Source organism: Seriola lalandi, unplaced genomic scaffold (assembly GCF_002814215.2).
Source record: "Seriola lalandi dorsalis isolate HSWRI2012SDOR001 ecotype SW California unplaced genomic scaffold, Sedor1 jcf7180002054939, whole genome shotgun sequence".
Taxonomy (NCBI): Eukaryota; Metazoa; Chordata; class Actinopteri; order Carangiformes; family Carangidae; genus Seriola; species Seriola lalandi.
In genome coordinates, this window is record NW_019525659.1 from 1,376,440 (window position 1) to 1,400,984 (window position 24,545).

The window sequence follows — 24,545 nt, forward strand, 5'->3', positions numbered from 1 at the left end:
AAACCCAGATTTGTTTTTAATGTTTTGAAACTTCATTATAGGTATTAACTGACTATTAACCCTTAAGTTACAACTCGTAAACCCCTTTGTAACGTGGCATTTTAATAACATAATAACATAAACATTAAACAATTTTCAGTGTAAGTGATTTACAATAATTACCAGCTAATTATTTTCCCAATTAATCAAGTAAACATTTGATCTATAAATGGTTTGGTAGAAAGCAGGGATTATAAACACACTCAGCTGGCTCCGTTTATTAGGTACAACTAACTAATGCAGTCTAAATCCACCTCAAGGTTATACTGTCATATATGATGGTTACATTAACCTGAACCTAAACTAAACTACTCTAACCTGCTCAACCTGACTAAGACCTGATCCTAGACCTGATCCTAAACCTCACCATTTACTAATCTGCCTGATCCCAAATGTCACTTCCTGATGAGAGCGTGAATGTGCACAACAGATTGAAATATGTTCCTCTCAGGCAGGAAGATGAAGACGGAGGCAATCACAGCGAGCGAGAGAGAGAGAGTAAGGGAGGGAGAGAGAGAGAGAGAGAGAGAGAGAGGGAGAGGTGGGGGGAGGGAGGGCGGTTGCGGCCACATAGATGTGGATGGTGCAGCGGGGTTGCGCCATCGTTGGATTCCTCCAACGATGTAACGATAGGGAGGAGGACGTTAACGCGGATATTTCACTTTCACCTTCTGCACATGTCCGATGTCGTCATTGGGAAACCACCGTCCTCGACAGAACCATGGATGAGCTGAGGCTGCAGCTCCGGGCTGATGCGGTAAGACGTGGAGCTTTTGATTTGCAGCACCGTGTTGTCGTGCTCTGCGCGCCGCGGCTCTGCGGGGACACACACATCAGATGATGCGTTTTACTACCACAACCCGCTCCGCGTCGTGTTGCGCTGGCTCCCCTCCTCATACATGTTTGATTTGACATCACTGCGACGGTCATATACTTTCCACACGGTGGGTGATGATCGCGCAGATTTTCGGATGTGTGCACTTATTAAATTCGTTTTAGCCATTTAGCAAAGCGTGGGGTTTTAGTTATGAGCTTGTGTGATGAAGCACGGAGGGTTGCCGCGGGTTGTGTGTCCCCTTCATTAGACTCCTGAAGTCATTTCCCTGCTGGCTGATGTTGGACTAACGTGTTCCCATCCTGAACACTGACATCATCCTCATCAGGATTGTGGCTCCAGGCAGCAGCTCTTCATGCAGCTGCAGCAGCAGCAGTCAGGAGACTCAGCACTACGCAGCGTCAATGCGCCTGTTCGGACTTGATGCTTTACTCTGCGACCAATGTTAATTTCATTTGGAATAAGGCAGGTCCTCAGCACTGCGCTGTTGCAGGGTTACACAGGTTGCATGGGCTGTTCTGGTTTCGTCATGAGCACACCGGCAGAGTAGCTTAGCCAGATGTTGCAGAGCTCTATAGAGGCCACGGTCTGTGTGCAGATACATCCACAGATATTATATCCAGCCACAGCAGCCAGTTTTACTATTTCTTCCCAATCTTCATTTCCATGCATCACTTCCCACTTGTATCATTTTTGGAACAATTTCGAGCATTTCCTATGTATTTGTCCACAGGCCTGAGGACCATACTGATGATTTATCCAGCTGACTAATTATTAAGCTACTGACAAATGTCCATGGGAAACAGTCCCAGTCTTCAATTTTTAAAGAGACAAGCAGCAAACTTTCACACAGAAGCTGGAACACACGTTTGGGATTTTTATTATCAAAAGATAATGTAAAGGTATTTTCTGCCCCAGGTAGATGTAACATTAGTCATGAATGAATTTCCAGTCAGTCACTCACCAGTTTATCAAGTGATCATTTCAGCACTGTCTTTGTATAATTCATTCAATAAGTGATATCAGCAGAGAGAGGTTCACAGTCAGCCTGCAGCGTCCAGGTGGCCTGGATACTGTTAGTCTCTGAAGACACTGTACTGATGGTGGAAACTGCAGCAGAGGCCAAACCCAACACAAACCCAGTGCCTACAAACACACCAAAGAGGGATGAGTGAGTGAATGAGGTGATTCATTTAAGACTAATGATGAAGATACACTGAAGGTGGTGCCATGCAAAGTTTATCCTTAATTATCTAAACTATATGTATAAACTATCCACCATTAAATTGTGAGGTAGCAGGCACCAACGACTGACTGGTGAAGCTAAAAACATGAGGGGAGTTCTCAAGTCAAAAATCGTAACTTTGTGCAAACGAAGGCAAAAAGGCAAATCTCCATGACGACCACACTACTACATTTTCATTTTAAAAACCCATTGCTTTTCCTACGTTTCCTCCTGCCGTCCACATGACTCTGGAGTTTTCAAGCCCTGAAAACTGAGACTTCCAAAAACTCTGCTGGACCTGTTTTAATGTGAAAACTCTGGGGTTGTGTTTTATTTTGAAAACTCTAAGGTTGTATTGTAGCCTGGAGAGATGAAAACTGAGTCCTCTGGAAATGATGATGTAGACACCCACGGTCTCTCCTGATTGGCTCTCATCAGCCTGGACTATCAGTGGTGAATACAACATGATAATGAATCACAGTGACCTTGTTGTCTTTGCTAGCAGCTGTTGTTCACATACATTCTTCAGTTTAACGCTACAACTGTCTTTGCTGTTCCTCGTTCAGAGGATTTTGTGCAACTAATCAACTGCAGAGTAGTTAATCTGCTTCCCGTTTAATGGTCCTGTATGTGTGTTTTCCAGGTGTGTGTGGACATCATTGTCGTTTTAAAATGCCATTTTAAAATGAAAACGTAGTAGTGTGGACGCAGCCTTGGATCCCTCATTTGTATGTCCTCAGTGTCACACACATAAAATTAAGTACTAGATTCACCAACTTTTCAGACCCACCTTTTTTAAAAAAAAACAGCATTAGCGATTTTGGGACAAACCTTAGATAAGACTCGCCAGCACGAGGTCGGGCTTTCCCTCCACAGGCACACCTCTCTATGCCTGGCCTTGAAGTGACTGTTGGTTAACATGTAGTCTTAATGGGCTGCGTTTCAGTCACTGTTTCATACTTTCTGTTGTCTGACAACGGAAACAGAAAAACATGTTAATGAGAACAGCTTCAATGTGAATTCAGCTGTATTAAAATACTGTATATGTGAGCACAGAGAAGAGGAGGGAGCACAACAGCTAAAGAGCTGAAACCCCCAGAAACCACTAGGCTGAAGGCAGATATGACGTCATGAATATGCTATTTAGCGCATTACGTCATATAGTGATATTTAGCAACAACCTCAACTACATGCTCAATTTTGCACATTGAAGATACACAGTCCAGCCATATACTAGGTTTTAAGTGTGTCTTATTTGCCAACAGCAAATCTATTTATCTATCTGTTTGAGCAGAATACTAATATCAGGATGCTTACATGTTCATAACAACACATATTGACCTTGAGTCATTGAGCAACCTGACAGCAGATCTTCTATGCTAACCAATCAGGGAAGGCCAAAGTTAAAGTTATGGGCTTGCAGCTGTTAGTCAGTACCTGAGCACACTTCTGGACTACTATTCCTCTTGCACTGATTCTACTATTAGCTGCTGAAAGATGTTGCTATGGATGACTCACAGGTTAGCAAGCTCTCTATTCCTACATTATTTGAGACAGCGAACACAACAATGTAGGTGAGGGGCTGGGAGCCGGGAGGGGGAGGGGTTGGAGGAGTGTAGTGCTTTCAAGTAGAGTCTCATTCTAGCGCTGGTTTGATTTCAAGAACTTTCATATCGTAGCTTTGCCTAGGTATAATTTTTACTATGGTCACCATTTTAGTTTAGAGTATTAGCAAGCTAACATTTAACATTTCCTAACAAGCACTACACACAAATGGGACTGTCATTAGTTTTGCAGGTATTTGTTGATAAAGCAAAGTATTGGACAAATTGAAAATTGCGGAACAGGTGAAGTTGTATGGAAGCTACGTGAGCCACCATTTGAGCACCAACGACCTGTGGCCACATTTCGTAAATATGCACCCAAATGAGTAGAAAGTAGTTGTGTCTCTCGTTGTGTTGGTTTGCACACAAATAGATTTTTTTATGGATTAAATCAATTTTGACAGTGCTGCCCTGCAGCTAGGTGGCATAATAACACAATAGTCCAAAAATAGCAGCCACCCATACGTCATTGCTGCACCAGTAGATTAAACCAAGCTACCAGTGACTGAATTGACTCTCAGCATAATCTGTTGTCTCACATATGAGCATGTATGCATGCACACTGGTCTCCTGATTTAAGCTGTCTGATCAGTCAGACGTCTGTTCACGTGTCTTTGACCCTTTCTCAGTCATCTCAGAAGCTGAGGATTATTAATACCAATTTATTATCATATCATACTGAGACCTATTTCATAGATCATACAAGTCTCTCCCTGTTAAACTGTTGGCCGTCCCACATTTATAACACAGGGACCACCCACAAGTGAGATGGCACTGGATAGTATGCAGCATTCAGGAGAAAGTGAAACCATGTTTTCATCTAAAAAGGCCTCTAACAAATAAAGAGATGAGACCAGAGCACAGGTTGACTATTCACGAGGACTACCATCAAAATGTCCATTTCAAAGTTTTTACCGGCTCCGTCAGTGTCATTTGTGTGGCCAGTCCCAGTGGATCAATCCAAGGCTGAATTTCTCTCCCAGTCTGACCGTGGAGCCAATACTGGTCTGGTTTTACCAAGAGGAGAATCCAACGAGCTGCTAAAGGGTACAGCTTGACCTAGAACTGGTTTTTATTCTCCTCCATGTGTCAGTAACTTGATGGTTCATAATGTTACATCTGCTACATGATAACGTTAGCTAACTTGCTGTTACTGATACTATGACATTGTTTGGCAAATGTTGCTATTGCTAGCTGGCTAATTGTCTCAGTGGAGCATATCATGGCAATGTTAGCGTGGGCTAATGGTTGTGGTTAATTTTAGTTTGTTGGCTCTCGTGTCAAAGGGTAACTTCATTCAGCTGAGGTTCTTGTTGTGTGTTTAGTGGAGGCTTTCGATGGGCTTTGTAACACCTTGCTGGCTGAGAAGGTGAAGGGAGGAGAGGTGGAGCTAAGGCCAACAAACCATTCGTTGTGGTCTGAGATGCTGGTGCGACCTCTAGTGGCAGTGACGATCATTTACAGAATCTTTAACCATAACTTAACCATAATTCAGTTGCTGCGCAGATCTTGTAGAAAAAATAAATAATTAAAAAAAACCTTGATTTACAGAATCATGCAACATTAAAAACTAAATTTTGATCATGAGGTTGGAGGCAAACACATCTCCTACACAACACATATCCATATATAGAGCTGTAGTCTCAGCCATGGGCTATATTAGTGACACATGGGTCCATGGTGCTATAAGTAGCTGATGTGTGAATCTCATCTGCAGCAGAGATTCTTTTAGCATCATGGGACATTTTTTTTACAGGGCATAATATGTGAGCAACAAATTGAAGGACTGATATGGTAGAGAACACAGGCCGACCAGTATGCTGCTGAGATATGAAGCGTCTTGGGGCTACTAAACTACAGTGGCAGATTTATCCCCAATATGGCCACTACATCAGGAGCATCGAAGAGACTCAAGAGACAATCCTGCAAATGGATACGGGAAATGGCGGAAACAGCATTTATAGAGCTGAAGAGTCAGCTAGCCCGCTCAAATGTAATGGCATACTTTAGTCAAGAGGCTCAGACATGTGATACTAGAGGCTACTCCAGTGGAATTAGGAACAATGGCAAAGAGAAAGGAGCACTGCCTTCATCTGGTCATGTGAGAAATTTAATGTAACAGAGATGATGTACAATATATAGAGAATATGAAACACTATCCAGTATTTACAATAGGCCAAGTAACCAGGCATGGAGTCATTTATTTAAAAGGATGTTTCACCCAAATTAGATTAAAATACATTTTGTCACTACTCTACCACACCTAGTTGTTGTTGTAATGTCATGGTGATGTCTGAGAGGAAACACTGACTTTGATTTTGTTCCTTGGCCTGTTGCAACAATTTGCCACTAAAGATGCCGCCTCCTAAAGTATGACACAAAAGTAATATTAACTGTGACAAAAATTTTGAGTAGTGGATAAATAACCCCTTTGCCTTTGTGCTGTGTTTACTTGTACATAACAATGTCACTGGTATGACATGTATTGTATGTTGTAATGTGAAGAGATTCAGTACGATCCACACCAGCAACTAAAACCTCTAGTTCTTTAAAATAATATGTATGGCCACGCTACAACCAAAACAAACCAGCTTCCTGTTTAAATTACAGGGATAATAATCACAGCACAATAGTCATTTGTTGACTAACGTCAGAATGGTTAAGATTTTAGGCTGAAGACCAAACTTACACTCTACTGGTCCATCGCTAAAGATGGTTGAATAACAGCAAAGTTTCATCCTCTCAGGCTTGAAAGACTTCAATATTTAACCCTCAACTAACAGCTTCTTCACTGCAGGGTTATGGGTCACAGAGCACAAAAAAAGCGTCACTCATTGAGTGACTTATAATGGAGCTTCCTACCCATTCTTAGCATGTTGCTAAGTATCACTCCCTTTGTATAGTGTATAGTTGCTTACCAGTTGTATGAGCAGGAGAGAGGGAGAATGACATGTAACCTAATTTGTGATACAAGCAACACAGTGGAAGACTGGCATCTATTTTCTTCGGTCCTCTGACCTTGCTATATACTGTCTCTGACACCTTCCTGCAAGCATTGTGTTGTCTTGGTACATCTTACTACACACATTATATCTTAACACGCCTCACTGTAAACATTTTCTAACCTAAGAAAAGGAAGTCCATGGAAGCAAAGCAAATCATAAGACAGAGCCTTAAACATTAAGGTTTAAAATATGACATAGCTTTCATTAAGAAAAACCCTAAATGGCAAAAAAAAAAAAACACTTTTTAGCCATTACTCAAGACTTCACACAGTAATTGTGACAAAATTTCAGTCAAATTGTTTATTATTTTCTATGACTCTGGATAAACGGGTATGTAACCTGAATGTAGTCTGAGTACCGGAGGGCTCCATCATCCACCACATCACCACAGTGGCTTCCTGCAGTATTAAGGAATCTGGGAAGATTCAAAAAGATCAGATAAGAACAGTTTTCAGAGCGAGTGACAGACAGCACTACACAGCACTGGTGATAAAGACTGAATTAATGAAATTAGCTGGGGAGCAAAAAAAGAGCTGCCAAGCCAGGATTAACTATTTCTCTTACACCCTTGTAAGAGAAATAGTGATGTATGGGAAAAACAGAGGGATAGAGATTGTGGTACATTTTGCAAATCATGGCTGGTTTTGGATAAAAAAAGTAGCATCAAACTTCATTCCTTTACTCACCAACATCTGTTTCCAGAGGTGGAAACAAACAACAATGTTAACTCTTGCCTCTATCACATTTTTTCTTCTATTTGAATTCAGCACACTAACCAGCTACTCTCAGCACTTCCCGAACTCAGTGTAGCCAATCTGCCCTGAAGACATAGCACTGCTCAGAGGGCTTATTGTATTATAGAGACAACAATGGCTGAAGCTTTAGTCAAGCCACAATCACCACCACCTGCTCCTGATAAGAAACCACATGCAACAGCAGAGAAAACTTTAAACCTTTGAACCTTTAAAGGATAAGTTCACCATTTTTTCACATTAGTCACAATATTCAGGCGCTACAAAATGGCTCAATGTGAAAGAAATAAAACGTCAGAGAGAGAGAGACAGAGGAAGAGAGCGAGAGAGGACAAGATGGAGAGGGATAGATGTGGATGTGTGGGGATGAGCAGCCCAGTTGAGCAGGTTGCACGGCCCACTGTTGTTCTGTGTGGCCATCATCTCATGATCTGAGTCTGGTAGTGTGACATGTGCTGTACGTGATGGTGTGACTCCAATGTGGACAAGTCTGAGTCAAAAGTCCAGGCAAAATTTTTATTCCCTCTCTGCCCCAGTCAGGTGCCCATACAGTACCAACAGCGAAAGGCTTTTCTTCTGTAATCATTCCTCCTATTCATACTGGACAAAGATCCCTTCTCAGTGAGAGGCTACACTATCCTCATTCCAATTTATTCCAGAGTTACAAGTACAAGTTATTTTTTTACAGTTGCTAACATGCATTTTACTTCTTCAGAAGTCGTCACACAGTCAGAGCAACAGAAATCAATGTGGACTAAACTGCATTCTGCTTTGCCTTTGAGTGTGTCCATTCAAAACAACTATCAACACATTTGCCTTTAGCATTTCATACCATTTAGGTAGAAACATACCAAATCCTTTATGGGCAATGAGCGCCTGTTAAATGTCTATATAAAATCTAAAAAATCACACAACAAAAATGTCAACTTCTGCTTTACTTTGTTTTCCCCAACTGTACTGAGAACAGCCCCTGACCCTGAAACCATATCAGAGGTATATACTGTACCCATGCCTCTACAGCCACTGCAATTCCCCAAATCCCTACTTCATTAAAGGTGGCACATACAGTATACAGCTGTGGAACAGAGATCCCCTCCTTTAAAACTCCAGTATATCATGGTATAAATGTGTATTGTAGTAGCCTATGGGTGAATCAGTGTGTAGTGTTGCATGTTGATGTAGGGGGAGGGTGAGTCTAGAGAGGATGAATTAGTTCTGCCCGGGGAGTCAGACATTTTCTAGGGTGTTCAGTGCCAATGGTGCAGTGTTGCAGTGCAGTCCATAGAAAATACCCACAACTCACCATAAAAGCCACTGCTCACTATGCTCACTGACCATGAGTAACACCACTGCACTTCCACTGGATGAGTGACGTCCATTACACCGGACAGTCATTCACTTTCTCTTGAGCGAGATCAGTTTGAGGCATTAACCAGCTCTTTATAATGTAGTGTCTCTATGTTACTGATCGAAGGAATCGCCCACCTTATGTGACCTTGTATGGAAACTACATTGGTATCAGCATTAAGATTCTTACTATGATGGAGTATTAGGGCCACATTGAGGGAAAAAAATCTGAAAATTTGAGAAAAAAGACAAAATATTATGCGAATAAAGTCATAATTTTGGGAATAAAATCATAATATTTAAAGAAAAAATGCTAATATGAGAATAAAGTCGTAATTTTACAAGGAAAAAAACATAATATTATAAGAATAAAATCATAATTTTAGGTTCCATGTTGTTTTAGAGGGGAAATATCAGAAGCTTTAAAATGAGGAACATGGAGCATCCTGTGAAGTTCTACTTTAGCAGAGGTTTCACAAATAAAGAGAAACTTCATCTTCTGGCTCATCACCATCATCATCACCATCATCATCATCATCAGGACATTGAAAAGATTGTGAAGAAACTGAGTCTTGTCAGACAGACAAACAGCAGCTGCCAGAAGCAGCTCAGACTGATACTGCCTGTCGTTTCACCTCTTTGATTGGTTGATGTAATATTCCTAAAAATTATGTTTTTTTTCTCTTGAAATTTTTACATTTTTAACTCTCGTAATATTACGACTTTACTCTCGTTTCTTTTTTTTCTTCATTGTGGCACTAATACTCGGTCGTATCTTACAGTCAGTGATGTAATGTGAACACCCTCTAAAGTTTCCCTGTGAACACGAGAGCCAACAAAAAACAATCCAGCCCCAACCATTAGCCGATGCTAGCATTGCCATGATATGCTCCACAGCAATGCTGACAGTTAGCCAGCTAGCATGCAATATTTGCCAAACAAATTTGTAATATTGGTAACATCAACATAGCTAATATTAGCATGCAACTGTAGCTGTCACTAATGAAAACAGACATGTAACATTATGAACCATCAAGTTACTGACACATGGAGGAGAAGAAAAAACAGTTCTGAGTCCAGCTAAACCCTGTAGCAGCTCATAGGGTTCACCTATCTGTAAAACCAGACCAGTATTGGCTCCACAATCGGACTGGGAAAGAAATTCAGTCTTGGATTGATCCACTGGGACCAGCTGTACGAATGACACTGATGGAGCTGATAAAGACTTTAATAACTTTATGGATGTTTTGACAGTCCACCGGCTGACCGGGATTTGAGCCGGTAGTTTCCATGGCCAGTCCACCTGTGCTCTGGTCTCAAAAACAAAGAACAGAGAAACTCAAATTACAACACACACAGAGGGAGTGTGAGTTTCTTCTCTGCTCAGGCAGGATTAAGAATGCAGAGGCCCCTGAGCACAAAGTCTTGGATTAGGGTTAGGCTTTCTTTTCTTTAATTTCCAGGCTTTTCTTTTTTCTTTTCAGACATAGCACAGGGCATTTATGGAATAGTTCTATTTCATTGCGGAGAGCACCACGATCGATAAGGACAGCGCGACCATCTTCGTCGATTGCCCCCCCACAACGCTGGGTAAGACACCTAGTAAATCCACTGTGAGCTGCTGCTGCTACAGCTAGCCTCAGGTTGTGGTGCACTGCTAACAGTAGCCTCCTCTGGTCCCAGGTTAGCTTGCACATCATCTTCCACAACTTCTTCATCCCGATTCTCCCTCTCCTTTTTTTCTCTTTTTAACTTGCATTAAAACAACCACTTCTAATACTTTCATTCATTTTGAACTAGCTTACTACTTCTTCCACAGTCCGGTCGGTTCAGCACTGGGTCATTTGAAGACAGTGGTGTAAGGGTGGGGCGAGTTGTTACCATGGTTTCCACACTTGCACTTGACCAATTATATCATTCTGTTTAGGTTAAAAAACATTTCAGTGTGCTTTTTATTGGTTATACATGGTGTCATTATCGGAAATTTAAAGAGAAAAAAAAAGAAAGAACTTTTTTTTCTTCCCCAAACTGCTCGCTCAGGCCCCAAGTGCGTGTGGGCCCCTGGGCCAGTGCCCATAATGCCCATTGGATAATCCAGCTCAACTCAGGATGCCATTACTCCACTATATCTTCACATAGAGAATAGATGTTTGCTGCTATATTATTGTTTAAAAACGCATTTATATAACCTTTGAGGTCACAACACTTTCAGTTGGTAAACTTACATTCAGCTTTTTGATTTCTTTTACATTTTTTGTGGTGTTGCAGTTTAAGTTTTATGGTTTTTTTCCTGTCCTCTTCTGAGTTTATAATGTGTTTGACTGAGCACATTTACATTCATTAAAATAGTGAACAGAGTTGAAAGTTAGTTTTGAATTGGATCCATTTCCTATATATATATATATATATAAAACACTGCACATGTGTGCTGACTGTTTACAGTACAGTGGAGCAGAGCAACACTTGTAGTTTTTGTCTTCATTACATTTGAATATGACCTTTATGAACTGTTTTTGCACTCTGACAACTGCACTCTTTTAAAAGGGCATTTACAAATGTGCACTTGAGTGCAGTTGGAAGAGGATTTTAGGAAGATATCATCCATGTCAACACCACAGTCAGTCTCCATCTGCTCCGGTCTGAGCGTCTGCTCGACCAGTTGCTCAATCTGGGTCAGCTCCTTCTCTCACGGGTTACAGCAGCTTGTATTTTTCATTATTATGTAAGCAGTCTTTTCATTTCTGCATCTTTTTAATCCTACTTTTTTAATTTCTTGCATTTGTCTGACAGACATTCCTATAAATACAGATTATGGTTTTACAAACAGATGCCCAAATACATTTTGTTGAAGTATAAAGCATTAATGAACGTCTTGACTTTTTACTTCATTCATGAATTTTTCTAGATCAGAATCATCAGGACTTCTCTCAGAAGTTGCTGATCGTCAACAGATTCCACCTCTGCATCTACCTGTCACTTTTCAATTGCAGCCTTAAATCAAGTCATGCAGTTACTGTGATCAGAAGCAGGAAACAGCAGGTTTTTCGTCAAGTCATTGACGGTTCGTGAGTAATTGAATTAAATTTGCCATGCTGTGTGTGTTACTGCCAAGTCTTGAACTGAGGCATATTCACCCACTTTGGATCCCGTCCAGAGCCTCTGTGCTGGCTGCTTCCTGATGTCCTGTCTACAAGATGCAGAAAAATCTAAATGAAGCTCCTTTCCCTGAGAGATCTGCTGCTCTGACCTGCCCTGCTTCCACATCTCTCATCATGTGTTTGCTGTCAATCTCACCTGTTGCTTCTGCCCTCGCTGGCTCTCCCACAGCAGCATGTTGGCTGTTGTCCTCCTCCTCCTCCCCCACATCTCTCTCCTCATTAGCTGCAGCTCTCCCCTCCTGACCCCCTCTTGCTGCTTCAGCTCTGGTTAAAGCCTGGACATATCCTAAACAAATGACATGGATCCAATATCACACTAGTGGGACTGCTCAGCTTCTAGGTTCTCTTTTTCACTAATATCTCTGGTGCAGACTGAGACTTTACGCTTCCTCAGGATGAGTGTGTATTAACTTAAAGCTAGCCTTACTAGCTTGGCTCCTCACTGCTGATAACCTATCCGAAAAGCTGGGTCATTGGGAGATTGACAGTGTTGTGTTCATAACAGATTCATTTATACAACTCTGTCTTCTAGTGTGTTTTTATTACAACTAAACTGCAAAAACAAATACATACAAAGCACATGACTGTCACACCGGAGACCAAGTTCCCATCTGTGGTTTAGGCAACAACAGATCTTTGGTTGAGGTCAGTGGAAGATGGTGGTGTTGGTTATATGTAAATAAACAGGTTGTGTCTGAAATCACTGTGAACTGTTTCTGTGGTAAACCAGACCAGGGTCTGTCCCTAACCTGAACCAGGCGCTGTGAGTCTGAAGAGAACCAGAAAACATACAGATGATTTGGTGGAAAACAAACACGTTGCCTATGAACATTGTATTGATGTGTATTCTGCTAATTATGTAAATTAACAACAAATCCTCATTATGTGAATCTGGTCACAATTACATTTCCTACAAAACATGTTTGCTGTAATTGCTTGGAGACAAGGTTCACGTAATAAGAGTTAACTTGAATGAATCCATTTTGGACAGTCCATAATACTGACCATTCGTTAACTGTCGATAGAAAACAGCTCTCTGTCTACTCTAACCTTCTTTGTGACCACTCATTTTAAATGTTAGTACCAACAACTCTTCCAACCTGAACAACCACACAGATCGTTTCTTTCAACACTGATACGACTCAGCAGTGTCTCCTGAAATAGCGCCCCTAGTGCTCCTACAGCAGCGTGCGTATTCCGGACCTCGGTTGTCATGGTTACCATAATAAACACACAACTGTACTGTGAGTGGTGTACCGATCATCGCTGCAGTTACTATAATAACGGTCATGCCTTGGTTAGGTTCAGGGTTAGGGTTGGGGTTGGGGTTAAGACACGTTATACTACGTCACCCCACTTTTCCCTTTGCTTCTGTCATAATTACTACGACCTAGCAACAAAATGTAGCCATAGGTCATAAAACCCTGCTGTACAACAACCTATCGGCTCGTTTTTTTTTTACAGGAGGACAGTCTCGTACTGTACTGTGGTACTTAAATAACCTGGATTATTTTCACATGTAAACACAGTTTTCAAAATCAGCTGGTTCAGGGTGGATGTAGTGTAGAATGATGTTGCTGTAGCAGAGCTGAAGAAAATAATGAATTGGGACTTTATTGAGTCTTGACTGCCTTAGGACTGGATTGACTTGGAGATGTGAATGGTGAGGAGACTGAACCGAAATAATTATTAGAAAATGACATCCTCACTTTGGAGCAGTGCCAAAGTGGCATGAATAGCTGTAGCCTGACCTGAATGACTAACTGCTCATCTACCAGTCTGTGTTCTTCGATTCATCTTCTGTTTACAGTTAGTCATTTGAATTTCACTGATTCTCTTACAACTGAACAGATACAGTGAAGCTGTGCTAGAAATGATTTCCATAGAACTCTACTAACTCTAGCTGTAGAGTTATAACTCTGTGATTCCTGAGGAACAAAAAATTATATTATATAATGCCACAAAATCATTCTGTTTATTTATCACTTTCTGACACTGACACAACAACACATCATCTTGTCTTCAATAAGGTGCTTGATTTAATTCATGAAGCCATCAGGTGCTCAATCATAAGTAAGACATGCCTGGATTTTGCTAGCTGTGATTCAGTGGATGTAAACAGTGTAGTTTACTATCTTTCTACTTGAGGGTCAATTTAACCTAAACCATGGTTAAAGTTTGTGCTAGGGAATGCATTAAGTAAATTAGCTGTCCCCGCAGTGATACAGAAACAAACATGTATGTGTGTGTGTTTGTACTTCTATGTTTGTGAGGACCAGTTTGAGTTATAGATCTTACAGAGTGAGGACATTTTGATGTTATCAGTTATGAAGTTGTTTTTCATGCTCCGCTCTCTAACTGTATTTTTGTATATCAAATTGAAATGTCCAGATACCACAGGGGTTAGGGTTCGGTGCGAGAACATGTCGGATGTTAGCTTCCTCAGAAATTAACTTTTGAAAAGTCATCATGGAGCAGAACAATTTGACTGAATGTCAGATGGTGATATGAGACACGCTTGATGCATTTGATGACGTGTGCATCTGATGACGTCTGATAACTGAAACCAGTAACCTTTAACTTTCTTAACAATATTTTGGTGTAGAAATAGCCTCAAATCTCTCTCATTGTAGTCTAGAGAATAACTCATCAAGACCCATATTCTATTACGTTTAGTGAGAGATTTAATAAATACAAGTGTGATATGATGATATGATATTGAAGTAGACGAAGCCCTGGGGTCAGGCATTTAGTTGTGATGGTTAATTTGAGGGTAAGGGGCTGGGGAATGCATTATGTCAACGAGTGTCCTCAAAAAAACAGAAGTACAAGTTTGTGTATGTGTGTGTGTGTGTGTGTGTGTGTGTGTCCTAATTTAGCAAATTTGCATTGCCCTGAATGTGACAAGAGACAGTTTTATGCACGCCTGCTGTTTCCATCTAATGAATAAACAGTGAATACTAAGTACAAATCAGGATGTCACGTGAATGCAGTGTGTAAACAGCTTTCAGTGCTGTCTGTAGATTTACATCATAAGAAAACACTGATACTTTATTATCATTATAATGTGTATTGCATCTCTGCACACTCATGATGCATGGGGGTCCCACTTTCACTAATAAGCTCTATTGCACTAATAGTGGTAAAAAAATAAAAAAAAAAAGATTACCATGATGTTTCCTTGATTTTTAGTGTAAAGTTGTGGGTCTGTAAAGCCTGTTAGTACACTGACATTGGACTACACAAGTTGAATGGATTACTTCAACACTTCTAAGTATTAAACTAGACAACACAGCCACTGTACTGCTTATTGTTAAAATAACCAGTGCTGAATACAGATTTAGACTCAAGCATTTATATTTGGGTATACTTTTGATGCTGTCACCATCACTGAAGACAGCACGAAGTGGAACTCATTAAAAAGAACTTATTTTAAACTTCAAATGAGCAATTCCGTCAAACTATATGAAGGATCACAGAGTAGTTTGTTCCATTCGTTCAAAACCTTTCAAGCATTACTGGCCCCAGGAGTATTCAGCGTTGTTTGTGGAATGAAGTGAAGAAGCTCTGAAGCTGTGAATGCTTTCAGTGTGGGTCAGTTTTAAGTGAAAATAGATCACATTAGCATTTCATTAATGTTTCTGTATAATCCTGAACACACAGTTAAGGGCTTATTTTCATAATTAAATGTTGGCATCTCAATAACACTGAAGCCCTTTTATGATTTATAACCCGGCGATAGAGTTCCCTGGAAAGCTTTCTACCATTCCTGCACCACCTGAATTTGCCAAAATTAACTTCAGTGCACACCCGTCATTTGTGAGCAATACAGCTGTTTGCTCCACAGCTATGCCTGCCAGTTCTGAATTTTGTTTAATATTTCTGCCAAAATTGAGTCAAGGGACAAAAGCCAGGCCCAGACTACAGGGGTTTTAGACCAGTTTAACCCCAATTCCCCCCTCCTGACAATCACTGAAGAAATCCTGTCCTGGATCTAGGTTGGTACTGGCCCAGATTACCTGGTAATGTGAGGGGTTAACGGATCCAATCTTAAACTTTCCAAACTACGTTGCAGACTCATAGGGGCCGCCCCGATGATATCAAACATGGATTTAGGAGTAAAAATCTGGATGATTACGATTATGGTTACTTCAGTCCCGTGCTCAACTCTGACATTAGCTAGCATACTACTGTTGGCATATATTAAAATTTCACCTCCAGTTGTCACTGAAGAATATACATCCAGTGTTGACCATTTTCTCATCCAGACTTGTTTAACCCTCTGCTTTTGTTTTTTCTGACTTCAAAGTATTACTAATGTTGTTGTACCACAGTCTCCATTTTGCTTACATCTGCTTCCCCTTGACATCATGCGAGATGAGTTCACATGAGGTGGTGCATTGCCCCCTCTTGTGTGCATATTAGAGATTGGAGAGAAGTTTCTCCTTCTGTGCGTGAACTTGATTGAAATTAATTTTAAAATAATTTTGTAAAACTCCTGTTGTCTGAGCCCGGCTTAACCTGCTAACAAGTATGCCATAGTCAATCATATTTTTTCTCCATGCATAGTTGGATGAATGTCACTGACTGAAATTTTTGTTATCTCTCCAGGCAACATCAACATTAAAGCAACTTGATGGAGAAAACTAGAGGAGTCCCTTTAAGATGACACGCACAGACCCGCCTGACATAATCGTATCAGCTGTGCATCGAGATATAAAAGTGATTCCCATTTCTTCACACTACAAGTCCTTGCAACCCTCCAAACAATGTGATTCTATAAATTACAGCACACTGGAGGACAGTAAGAGCAAAGTCAATAAGAGGCACTGCCGTACCTTTGACTATAAGTCATTGGAGTACCCAAAATCACACAAATACTCAATGGAGTCCCCATACAGAAAGGCTGATAGGCATGCAGCTAACCCAGATGTTGCCTGGAATGCATTGGGCCGCCAGCAGAGATACCGCTTTTCTGCTCCAGACATTTTTAGCCATAGGTTAACTCCTCAACCAGTGGCTGCTGATATGGCCAGTGAGATCACTGCCCCTGAACAAAAAAGAAGGACCAGGTCAAAAAGTGCCCCTCGGGTCCAGACCAGTCTCACCCCTGTGTCTTTTGAAGGGTCCTCATCTTCCGGGAGGAAGGGGAGGGAGTCCCAAAGGGCTCCAAGAGACTCTCGCTGGCGACCAGAAGTATCACCACGTAGGGAGTCATCCTATGCAGCAACTAGGGCTCACATGCATGAAGTACATCCCATTAAGTTGCAGCCTCAAGTGAGTGACAACAGTAGATATTCACCTCACTTTGCTGCTGATAATTCAGAGGATGGAGGGCTAGATAAACCAGCAACCAGCCCTCATGTCAGGTGTCGGGTGGACATCAAACCTGATGACGGAGCATTGCATCATTCAGGACGGAAACAGACTTCACCTCAAGTGGACATACCATGGCAGAGGCACCACAGTAGGAGTCTGACTGTTCCACGCCATTTCTCCTACTCTAGAACACCAACTCCCACTGACTCTTTAGGTACAGAGAGTCGGCAAACTTATCAATATTCCCGTAGCATGCCAAATAGTTACTTGCAACCAATGGAGATTCCCTTGCAAAGGATGCCTTCATCAGGTGAATACTATGGAAGGGAACGAAGAGCTCATTCTAGTCCTAATGTGCCAACCAAGTTCTTTTATGCAGACGACCCAGGGAGATATGTCACTACTGCTCCTCCTCAACCAAGTTCTTACTTTCATGATGAACGTTACACACCGGGACAAACATATACTCCAAAAGTGCAATATGTGCAAGATCCAAGGACTCGAGTGGTGCAAGCTGTAGCTACAAGACCCTATTATCCTGAGATGGAGCCCTATCCATACCCTGTGCAGACAGGATATCCCAAACCCTATACAGCAACTGAACCAGGGCCGTACATCATACAGACACCTCCAACTAGAATATTTTATGGGGATGATCCCAGGTCTTATCAAATCCAGACTGCTCCGCCAAGGTTTTATTATTCCAGTGATATGTATGCAATGCCACCTGAGCACCATATCCCAGCAAGGGCATATTACACAGAGGGCCGAAGACATGCTAGAGTTATTCAGGCACAAACAGATGACTGGTATGGCTCAGATGCTTCTGGTTATTCCACCAATCCTGCCTCTTATGTATCTCAAGTCACTCCAACCAGAGTCCGGCAAGAGCCTGGCTTAACAACCTGGTATGCCAACCCATGTGTAGAACCTCAAAGAATTGGCACAGATTCTAAATCTTACTCTAGGTCCTGGGACAATATTCTCAACTCTCGTGTAGAGAGAGAACAACCTCTTCCTGTACAGCGTGGTCAGAGCTATGATGATCTTCTTGACTCCAGGAAGCCTGCAGCAGCCACAGGTGACAAACCACAACCAGTGGTAGTCAATCTCTCCAGTTCGCCAAGACGCTATGCAGCCTTATCAATGTCTGATAATTCACTAATTGACAAAAGCCCAACAGAGATGTCAAAGAGCACTGCTAGTAAACTCTGGTTTGTTACCCCTGAGATAACAATCACTGATAATGACATTCGACCAGGGAACCTTAATAAGGCTGAAGGACGGTCTGCTAGTTGGGACATTCTTGACTCCAGAAGTACTGAGGGTCCAGAACTGTCTCATTGTGACTTTGAAACCTCAACCAAAGAGAAGACACATGACAACGCCTCACTACAGCAAAGCTTAGAACAACTTGATGAGCTTCTGGCAGATCTTGTGACTGACTACAAGCCGCCTAGTAGAAGGGCAAGTGAGGACATTCTGGATCAACTAAAGAAGTTAATTGATGAGGAAGAAGCTGTATCTCTGTCCAGAAAGAGCTCAAGGGCAGGTACAGAGGAACCAGCTCCTCTTGACAAGCAACCAACCTCAATAAGAATGAATCCTGATGCTTTTCGAGATATGGATGGAGCTAGTGATGCAATGAAGAGTGCAGATGAGTGCTCCCCAGATCAGAGCCCTGATGAGGATGACACAATGATGTGCTCCAACAACAAATGTCGGAGGACAGAGACCTTATTCAATGCTTGCCTATATTTTAAATCCTGCCACAGCTGCTACACCTACTACTGTTCTCGTAACTGTCGCAGGGAGGACTGGGACATTCATAAAGAAAGCTGCTTATATGGAAGAATTGGCAGCACATGCCGTCACATCATCAAACACTGCCGGGAGACTGTTGAAGTCCACAAAGCCTTCTCCCGTATTGCCAAAGTTGGGTACCTTTCTCGAGGTAGAGGAGTTCTCTTCCTTGGTTTTCCAAACCCTGCATCATCCAGTAATTTCCTGCAGTATGGCCTGGATAGTCTACTTATGTCTCCTACATACCTGTCCCTTCGAGAGCTTGAAAGCTTCAAGGACAACCTAGGGGAGTATTGTAAGGAGCTGCAGGAAGCTGGCAAAGAGTATGACCCAAACGAATGTTTCATCTTGAATGTATCGATTGCTGTTGGAGACCAACTGCCTGATGGGCCATCACCAAGGAACCAAGCTCCAACTGTCAGAAAATATGCAAAGGTTGCCCTGGCTTCCTTCAGCCCGGAGAGAAAGGTTCAGAAGAAAGAGAGTGACATGGAAACGCTGATCCTCACTCCACCACCAGGAACAGCAGACATCGACAAAGAAGGAGAGGAAGGCAGGAAGGCCAGGGAAATCTGTTTTATCAATATACAACGAGAGTTACGAATTCGAGGGGTTTTCCTACGGCACGAATACCCACAGGTGTATCAGCAGCTCTGTGAGTTTGTGGAAAGTAACAGAAGGTTCACACCCACAACTATTTATCCCATCGATAAGAGGACCGGTAAACAGTTTATGTGCATGATCATGGCTGCCTCTGAGCCCAGAACATTGGACTGGGTAGGCACCCCGCATCTCCTTGATGACATTATTTAAGTGCACCTTTTGTTGTAAATATATATGTATAAAAATACATATATATTGTTACACATATTTATATATCAATCCAATTACAAACATTTGTAGATAAGTATTTTGTTATCAAAATGATATATATTCATGTCTGCTTGGTCAGTATTATTCATTATCAGAATATTTCCTGTCAGGTGCTGAATGACTACAGTACATTATTTATTTTAATGTTTTTAACAAATACATACTTTTTATCCACCACAAGTCATTTATCTGTAACCTGGTCATGTACTGTTACAATACATTCCCTTTGGTTGGGATTCTCTAAGCTGACATGCTGGTTTTCAACTTATTAGCAACTACTATTTGTTATTTGTAACTCAGCCTCTTTAAATGAGTCCATTTCTGTGCGTACAACATGACTATTTTTCATATACATACTTTAATGGTATACAGTGCATTCAGAAAGTCTTCAGACCCTTTGACTTTTTTCACAATTTGTTATGTTTTAGCTTTATGACAATTGTTTAACTTCATTTTCCCCTCATCAATTCACACTCAATTCCCCATAATGACCAAGTGAAAACAGAATTTACACTTTACACAAAAAAAAACGGACATATCACATTGACATAAGTATTCAGACATTTTTTGCAACGACTAAAGCCTTGAGTCTTCTTGGGTCTGATGCAACAAGCTTTGCACATCTGGATTTAGGGATTTTCTGCCATTTCTCTGCAGATCCTCTCAGGCTCTGTCAGGTTGGATGGGGACTGTCAGTGAAAAGACATTTTCAGGTCTCTCCAGATGTTCAATTGGGTTCAAGTCAGGGCTTTGACTCGGCCCCTCAGAGTTGTCCTGAGCCACTCCTGCCATGAGGGACCAGGGGACATATCCAGCTCCAATATACAAAAGAATTAAATTTTGACCTCCACTTTTGACACACACTCTCTCTCTCTGCCCCTCTAATTTCTCAATGCACTGTATCTTTTAGAAAATATGAAAAGTATTTTCTTAACTACATAAATACTTTCTATGCAAAGTTGCTTCATGAGTTAGCACCACTTTCCTGTACAAGGAGTTGTTTCTGTTATTATATTATATTATATTATATTATATTATATTATATTATATTATATTATATTATATTATATTATATTATATTACATTATATTACATTATATTATATTATATTATATTATATTATACACATCTATCTAAAGAAAGTTTTTGTCAAAATTCTGATAAAATGTTGAAACTTTTGGTTGCAACATGAATCCTCATCATAAGAAAATAATGAAAAACTGGAAAAGAGACAGTTCTACTTGAAATGTTATAAAGACAGGCACAAAATCTTCTTGTTGCTTAGGTAGGAGTACCATATTGAAAGTTAACATTTTTCTCTTGACTGAGTCTAAGGGCGCAGTTTGAGAAAGGCTAATTGCAGTAGTTCTGTAATTCTGCTCTGAGGATCTGCTGGAGCCAAGTTGGACTTGAAAGGAACCTTCAGAATGGAAATTGAAATGGTGCCAGTTACCAGCCACACAGTAGGTGTTGGCCTGTACTGTTCAGTTTTAAACACTGTGAAAAGTGAGAGTTATCTACTAAAAATCATGCAATTTCCTATAACACTGAAGTTGATGAGTTGTATTTTTAGATATATTTAAAAATAAAAATATATGAATTAGCAGCTGGAGTTATTGTCTTTAGAGCAAGGTTTGCCAGATTTGGCACAGTAGCTATATGGTACATAAATGCTTGAAGACGACATTAGTTGTGTATTTGTGCTGCACTAGGTTTATTATGTGTGATTTATACTGTCCTTTTTGGTTTTAGCAAATCGGAACCATTATATTGCTCATTGGTTGCAGATGTTTTAGAAAGATTTATCAATGCAACTCAGCCGTGTTGCCTCATTCTTTCTTTACATTTGTTCATTTTGTTTTCGTAGCGTCCTAAATCACAGATTTCCTGCTAGCATACTGATGATGATGAATTTTAGAAACGCAACAGTCTAGCTGGAACATATTGTATGTTTGAAATGATATAAATTATTTAAACTGACCCCATTTGACAAATGACTGAACATATGTGGAAGATGTGACGGAGCATTTGTCAATCAGTCCTCATTACTTAAAAGTCCAATAAGCTGGTTTCTCACAGTCATTAATCATTCTTATCCATTTAAACCTTTTTTCCTTTCGAAATCAGATTTCCTCAAAGTTTTCAAAGTCAAATGAAACTTGAAGCACATACGGTGAGGTCACTGTTTGGCTGACAGGATGTGCTGTACAGAGAAAAGTCGCTGGCTGCATGTGATTCTGTTTTCTATGCTCTGATCTTATTTAAAATGACACTGATGATAGTAACTTGCTCGATGAATGGATTTGTGAAAGTGAAAACTACTATGCTGTGTAAGAAAAAACAAATGAATTTTTCATTTTTGTCAGTCGTTCAAATTATAATAACATGTCAAAGGCAATGAAGAAGAGACCTCACTAACATGTCGAGAAAATCCTGTAATCTTGTATTTTTTATACTTTCAACATATGTGTCTCAGTGTGTCTATTTATAAAGCATATCTAATAAATGGAATGGGAACTCTGGGTTCTGTCGTCTGCCTGTTCTTTAGGTGAAGTCTTTGCTTATAAACAGGACAATGTCACAGGGGAGAGATGTAATGTCTGTAACCTGTTTGGCTTGATGATATAAAATGTAATAATGAAATATGAATATATTAAAATATACGATATATAATATTGAAATATATATATATTTAATATATATTTTAATTTTAATATTTATATAAGAATTTGGTAATACTTTATGATTTATTGGTGTAATCATCACAATTATATTTTCACAATAAAGAGCAAAACCCATGCATGATATATTTTATTATAGGCTACACAATGAAATTTATTTGATTCACAATGCAAAGTATAAATCTGATTAATGGGACATTTGGGCAGGTTTTCATTTAAAGCTCTAGAAAAAGTTAGTGAGTAAACTTCGAATTTAGGACATTTCACCACAAAAAAACATATAAAATACATGGTTTTATTATTCATAGTTTTACCAGCTGAGATACATATATAAAGGTCATCCACAAAGTGTTACTAGAGGTCATTAAAGTCAAAAGGCTTCGTCTCCTTGAGACATGAACTTTTTCAGTAAATGTGGTGGAAATCTGCATTTTAGATTATAATGATTTTCATTTTTCTAGAAAAGGATGCCAAAGGTTGGCTTAGGAGTTGGTTAAGGCTATGAAGGCAGTCTCAGCTCCCAGCCCCTCACTGATGTCCCGTGTCCGCTGAACAGTGTCGGTGAAACACTGACTTTACATGTGAAACTGCTTTATTCAGCATTTTTAACAGTTAGAATCAGCTGGTCTGTTTGTTATGGAGAGGAGGAGACCTCTGTGGATAATTCAGCTGCTGGTAAAAACCTGCTGAACCACTGACACTGGAAGGAATGAGGAGAAGCTTATGGTAATGGTAGTGAAGAAAACAACTCCCATGATCCCACTCTTATAAAATGTCACCAAACACCACAAAATACATACTGTGCATTTAAGGCATGTGGTAGATAAACATGAGGGTTAAAAAGTGCCATGGTGGACAGGGCAGGGTGGACCACTCATCCTCATCATCAGAGGTGTAGATATAGATATAGGTATAGGTATAAATATAAATAGATATAGATATAGGTGTAGCTATAGATATAGGTGTAGATATAGATGTAGATATAGATATACAGTAGGTGTAGATATAGATATAGGTACAGATATAGATATAGGTATAGACATATATATATATATATATATATAGATATAGATAGATATAGGTGTAGATATAGATGTAGATATAGATATACAGTAGGTGTGGATATAGGTATAGGTAAAGATATAGGTACAGATATAGGTATAGATATATATATATATATATATATATATATATATATATATATATATATATATATATAGATAGATGTAGATATAGACATACAGTAGGTGTGGATATAGGTATAGGTAAAGATATAGGTGTAGACATAGATATAGATAGATGTAGATATAGGTGTAGACATAGATATAGGTGTACACATAGATATAGGTGTAGATATAGATATACAGTAGGTGTAGATATAGATATAGGTGTAGACATAGATATAGATATAGTTGTAGATATAGATATACAGTAGGTGTAGATATAGGTACAGATATAGATGTAGATATATATATATAGGTGTAGATATAGATATAGGTGTAGATATAGATATAGGTGTAGATATAGATATAGAGTAGATTTAGATATAGGTAGATAGATATAGATATAGGTGTAGACATAGATATAGATAGATTTAGCTATAGGTGTAGACATAGATATAAGTGTACACATAGATATAGATGTAGATATAGATATAGGTGTAGATATAGATATACAGTAGGTGTAGATATAGGTACATATATATAGATATAGGTGTAGACAGATATAGATAGATGTAGATATAGATATAGGTGTAGACATAGATATACAGTAGGTGTAGATATAGATATAGATGTAAATATATATATAGGTGTAGACATAGATATACAGTAGATGTATATATAGATATAGATATAGATATGCTTTTCTGGCTACATGAAGATTTCCTGTGCCTGTGTTTCAGT

The 24,545-nt window shown here is 40.0% G+C and overlaps 1 protein-coding gene across 1 annotated transcript; it reads left to right on the forward strand.

The window, feature by feature from the left end:
- Positions 1-637: 637 nt before the first annotated feature.
- ajm1 (apical junction component 1 homolog) lies at positions 638-22,482 on the forward strand. The gene is made up of 2 exons (XM_023397823.2): positions 638-796; positions 16,577-22,482. The coding sequence occupies exon 2, from the start codon at positions 16,631-16,633 to the stop codon at positions 19,898-19,900; it is 3,270 nt and encodes a 1,089-aa protein (XP_023253591.1). The 5' UTR covers positions 638-796; positions 16,577-16,630; the 3' UTR covers positions 19,901-22,482.
- The last annotated feature ends 2,063 nt before the right edge of the window (positions 22,483-24,545 follow it).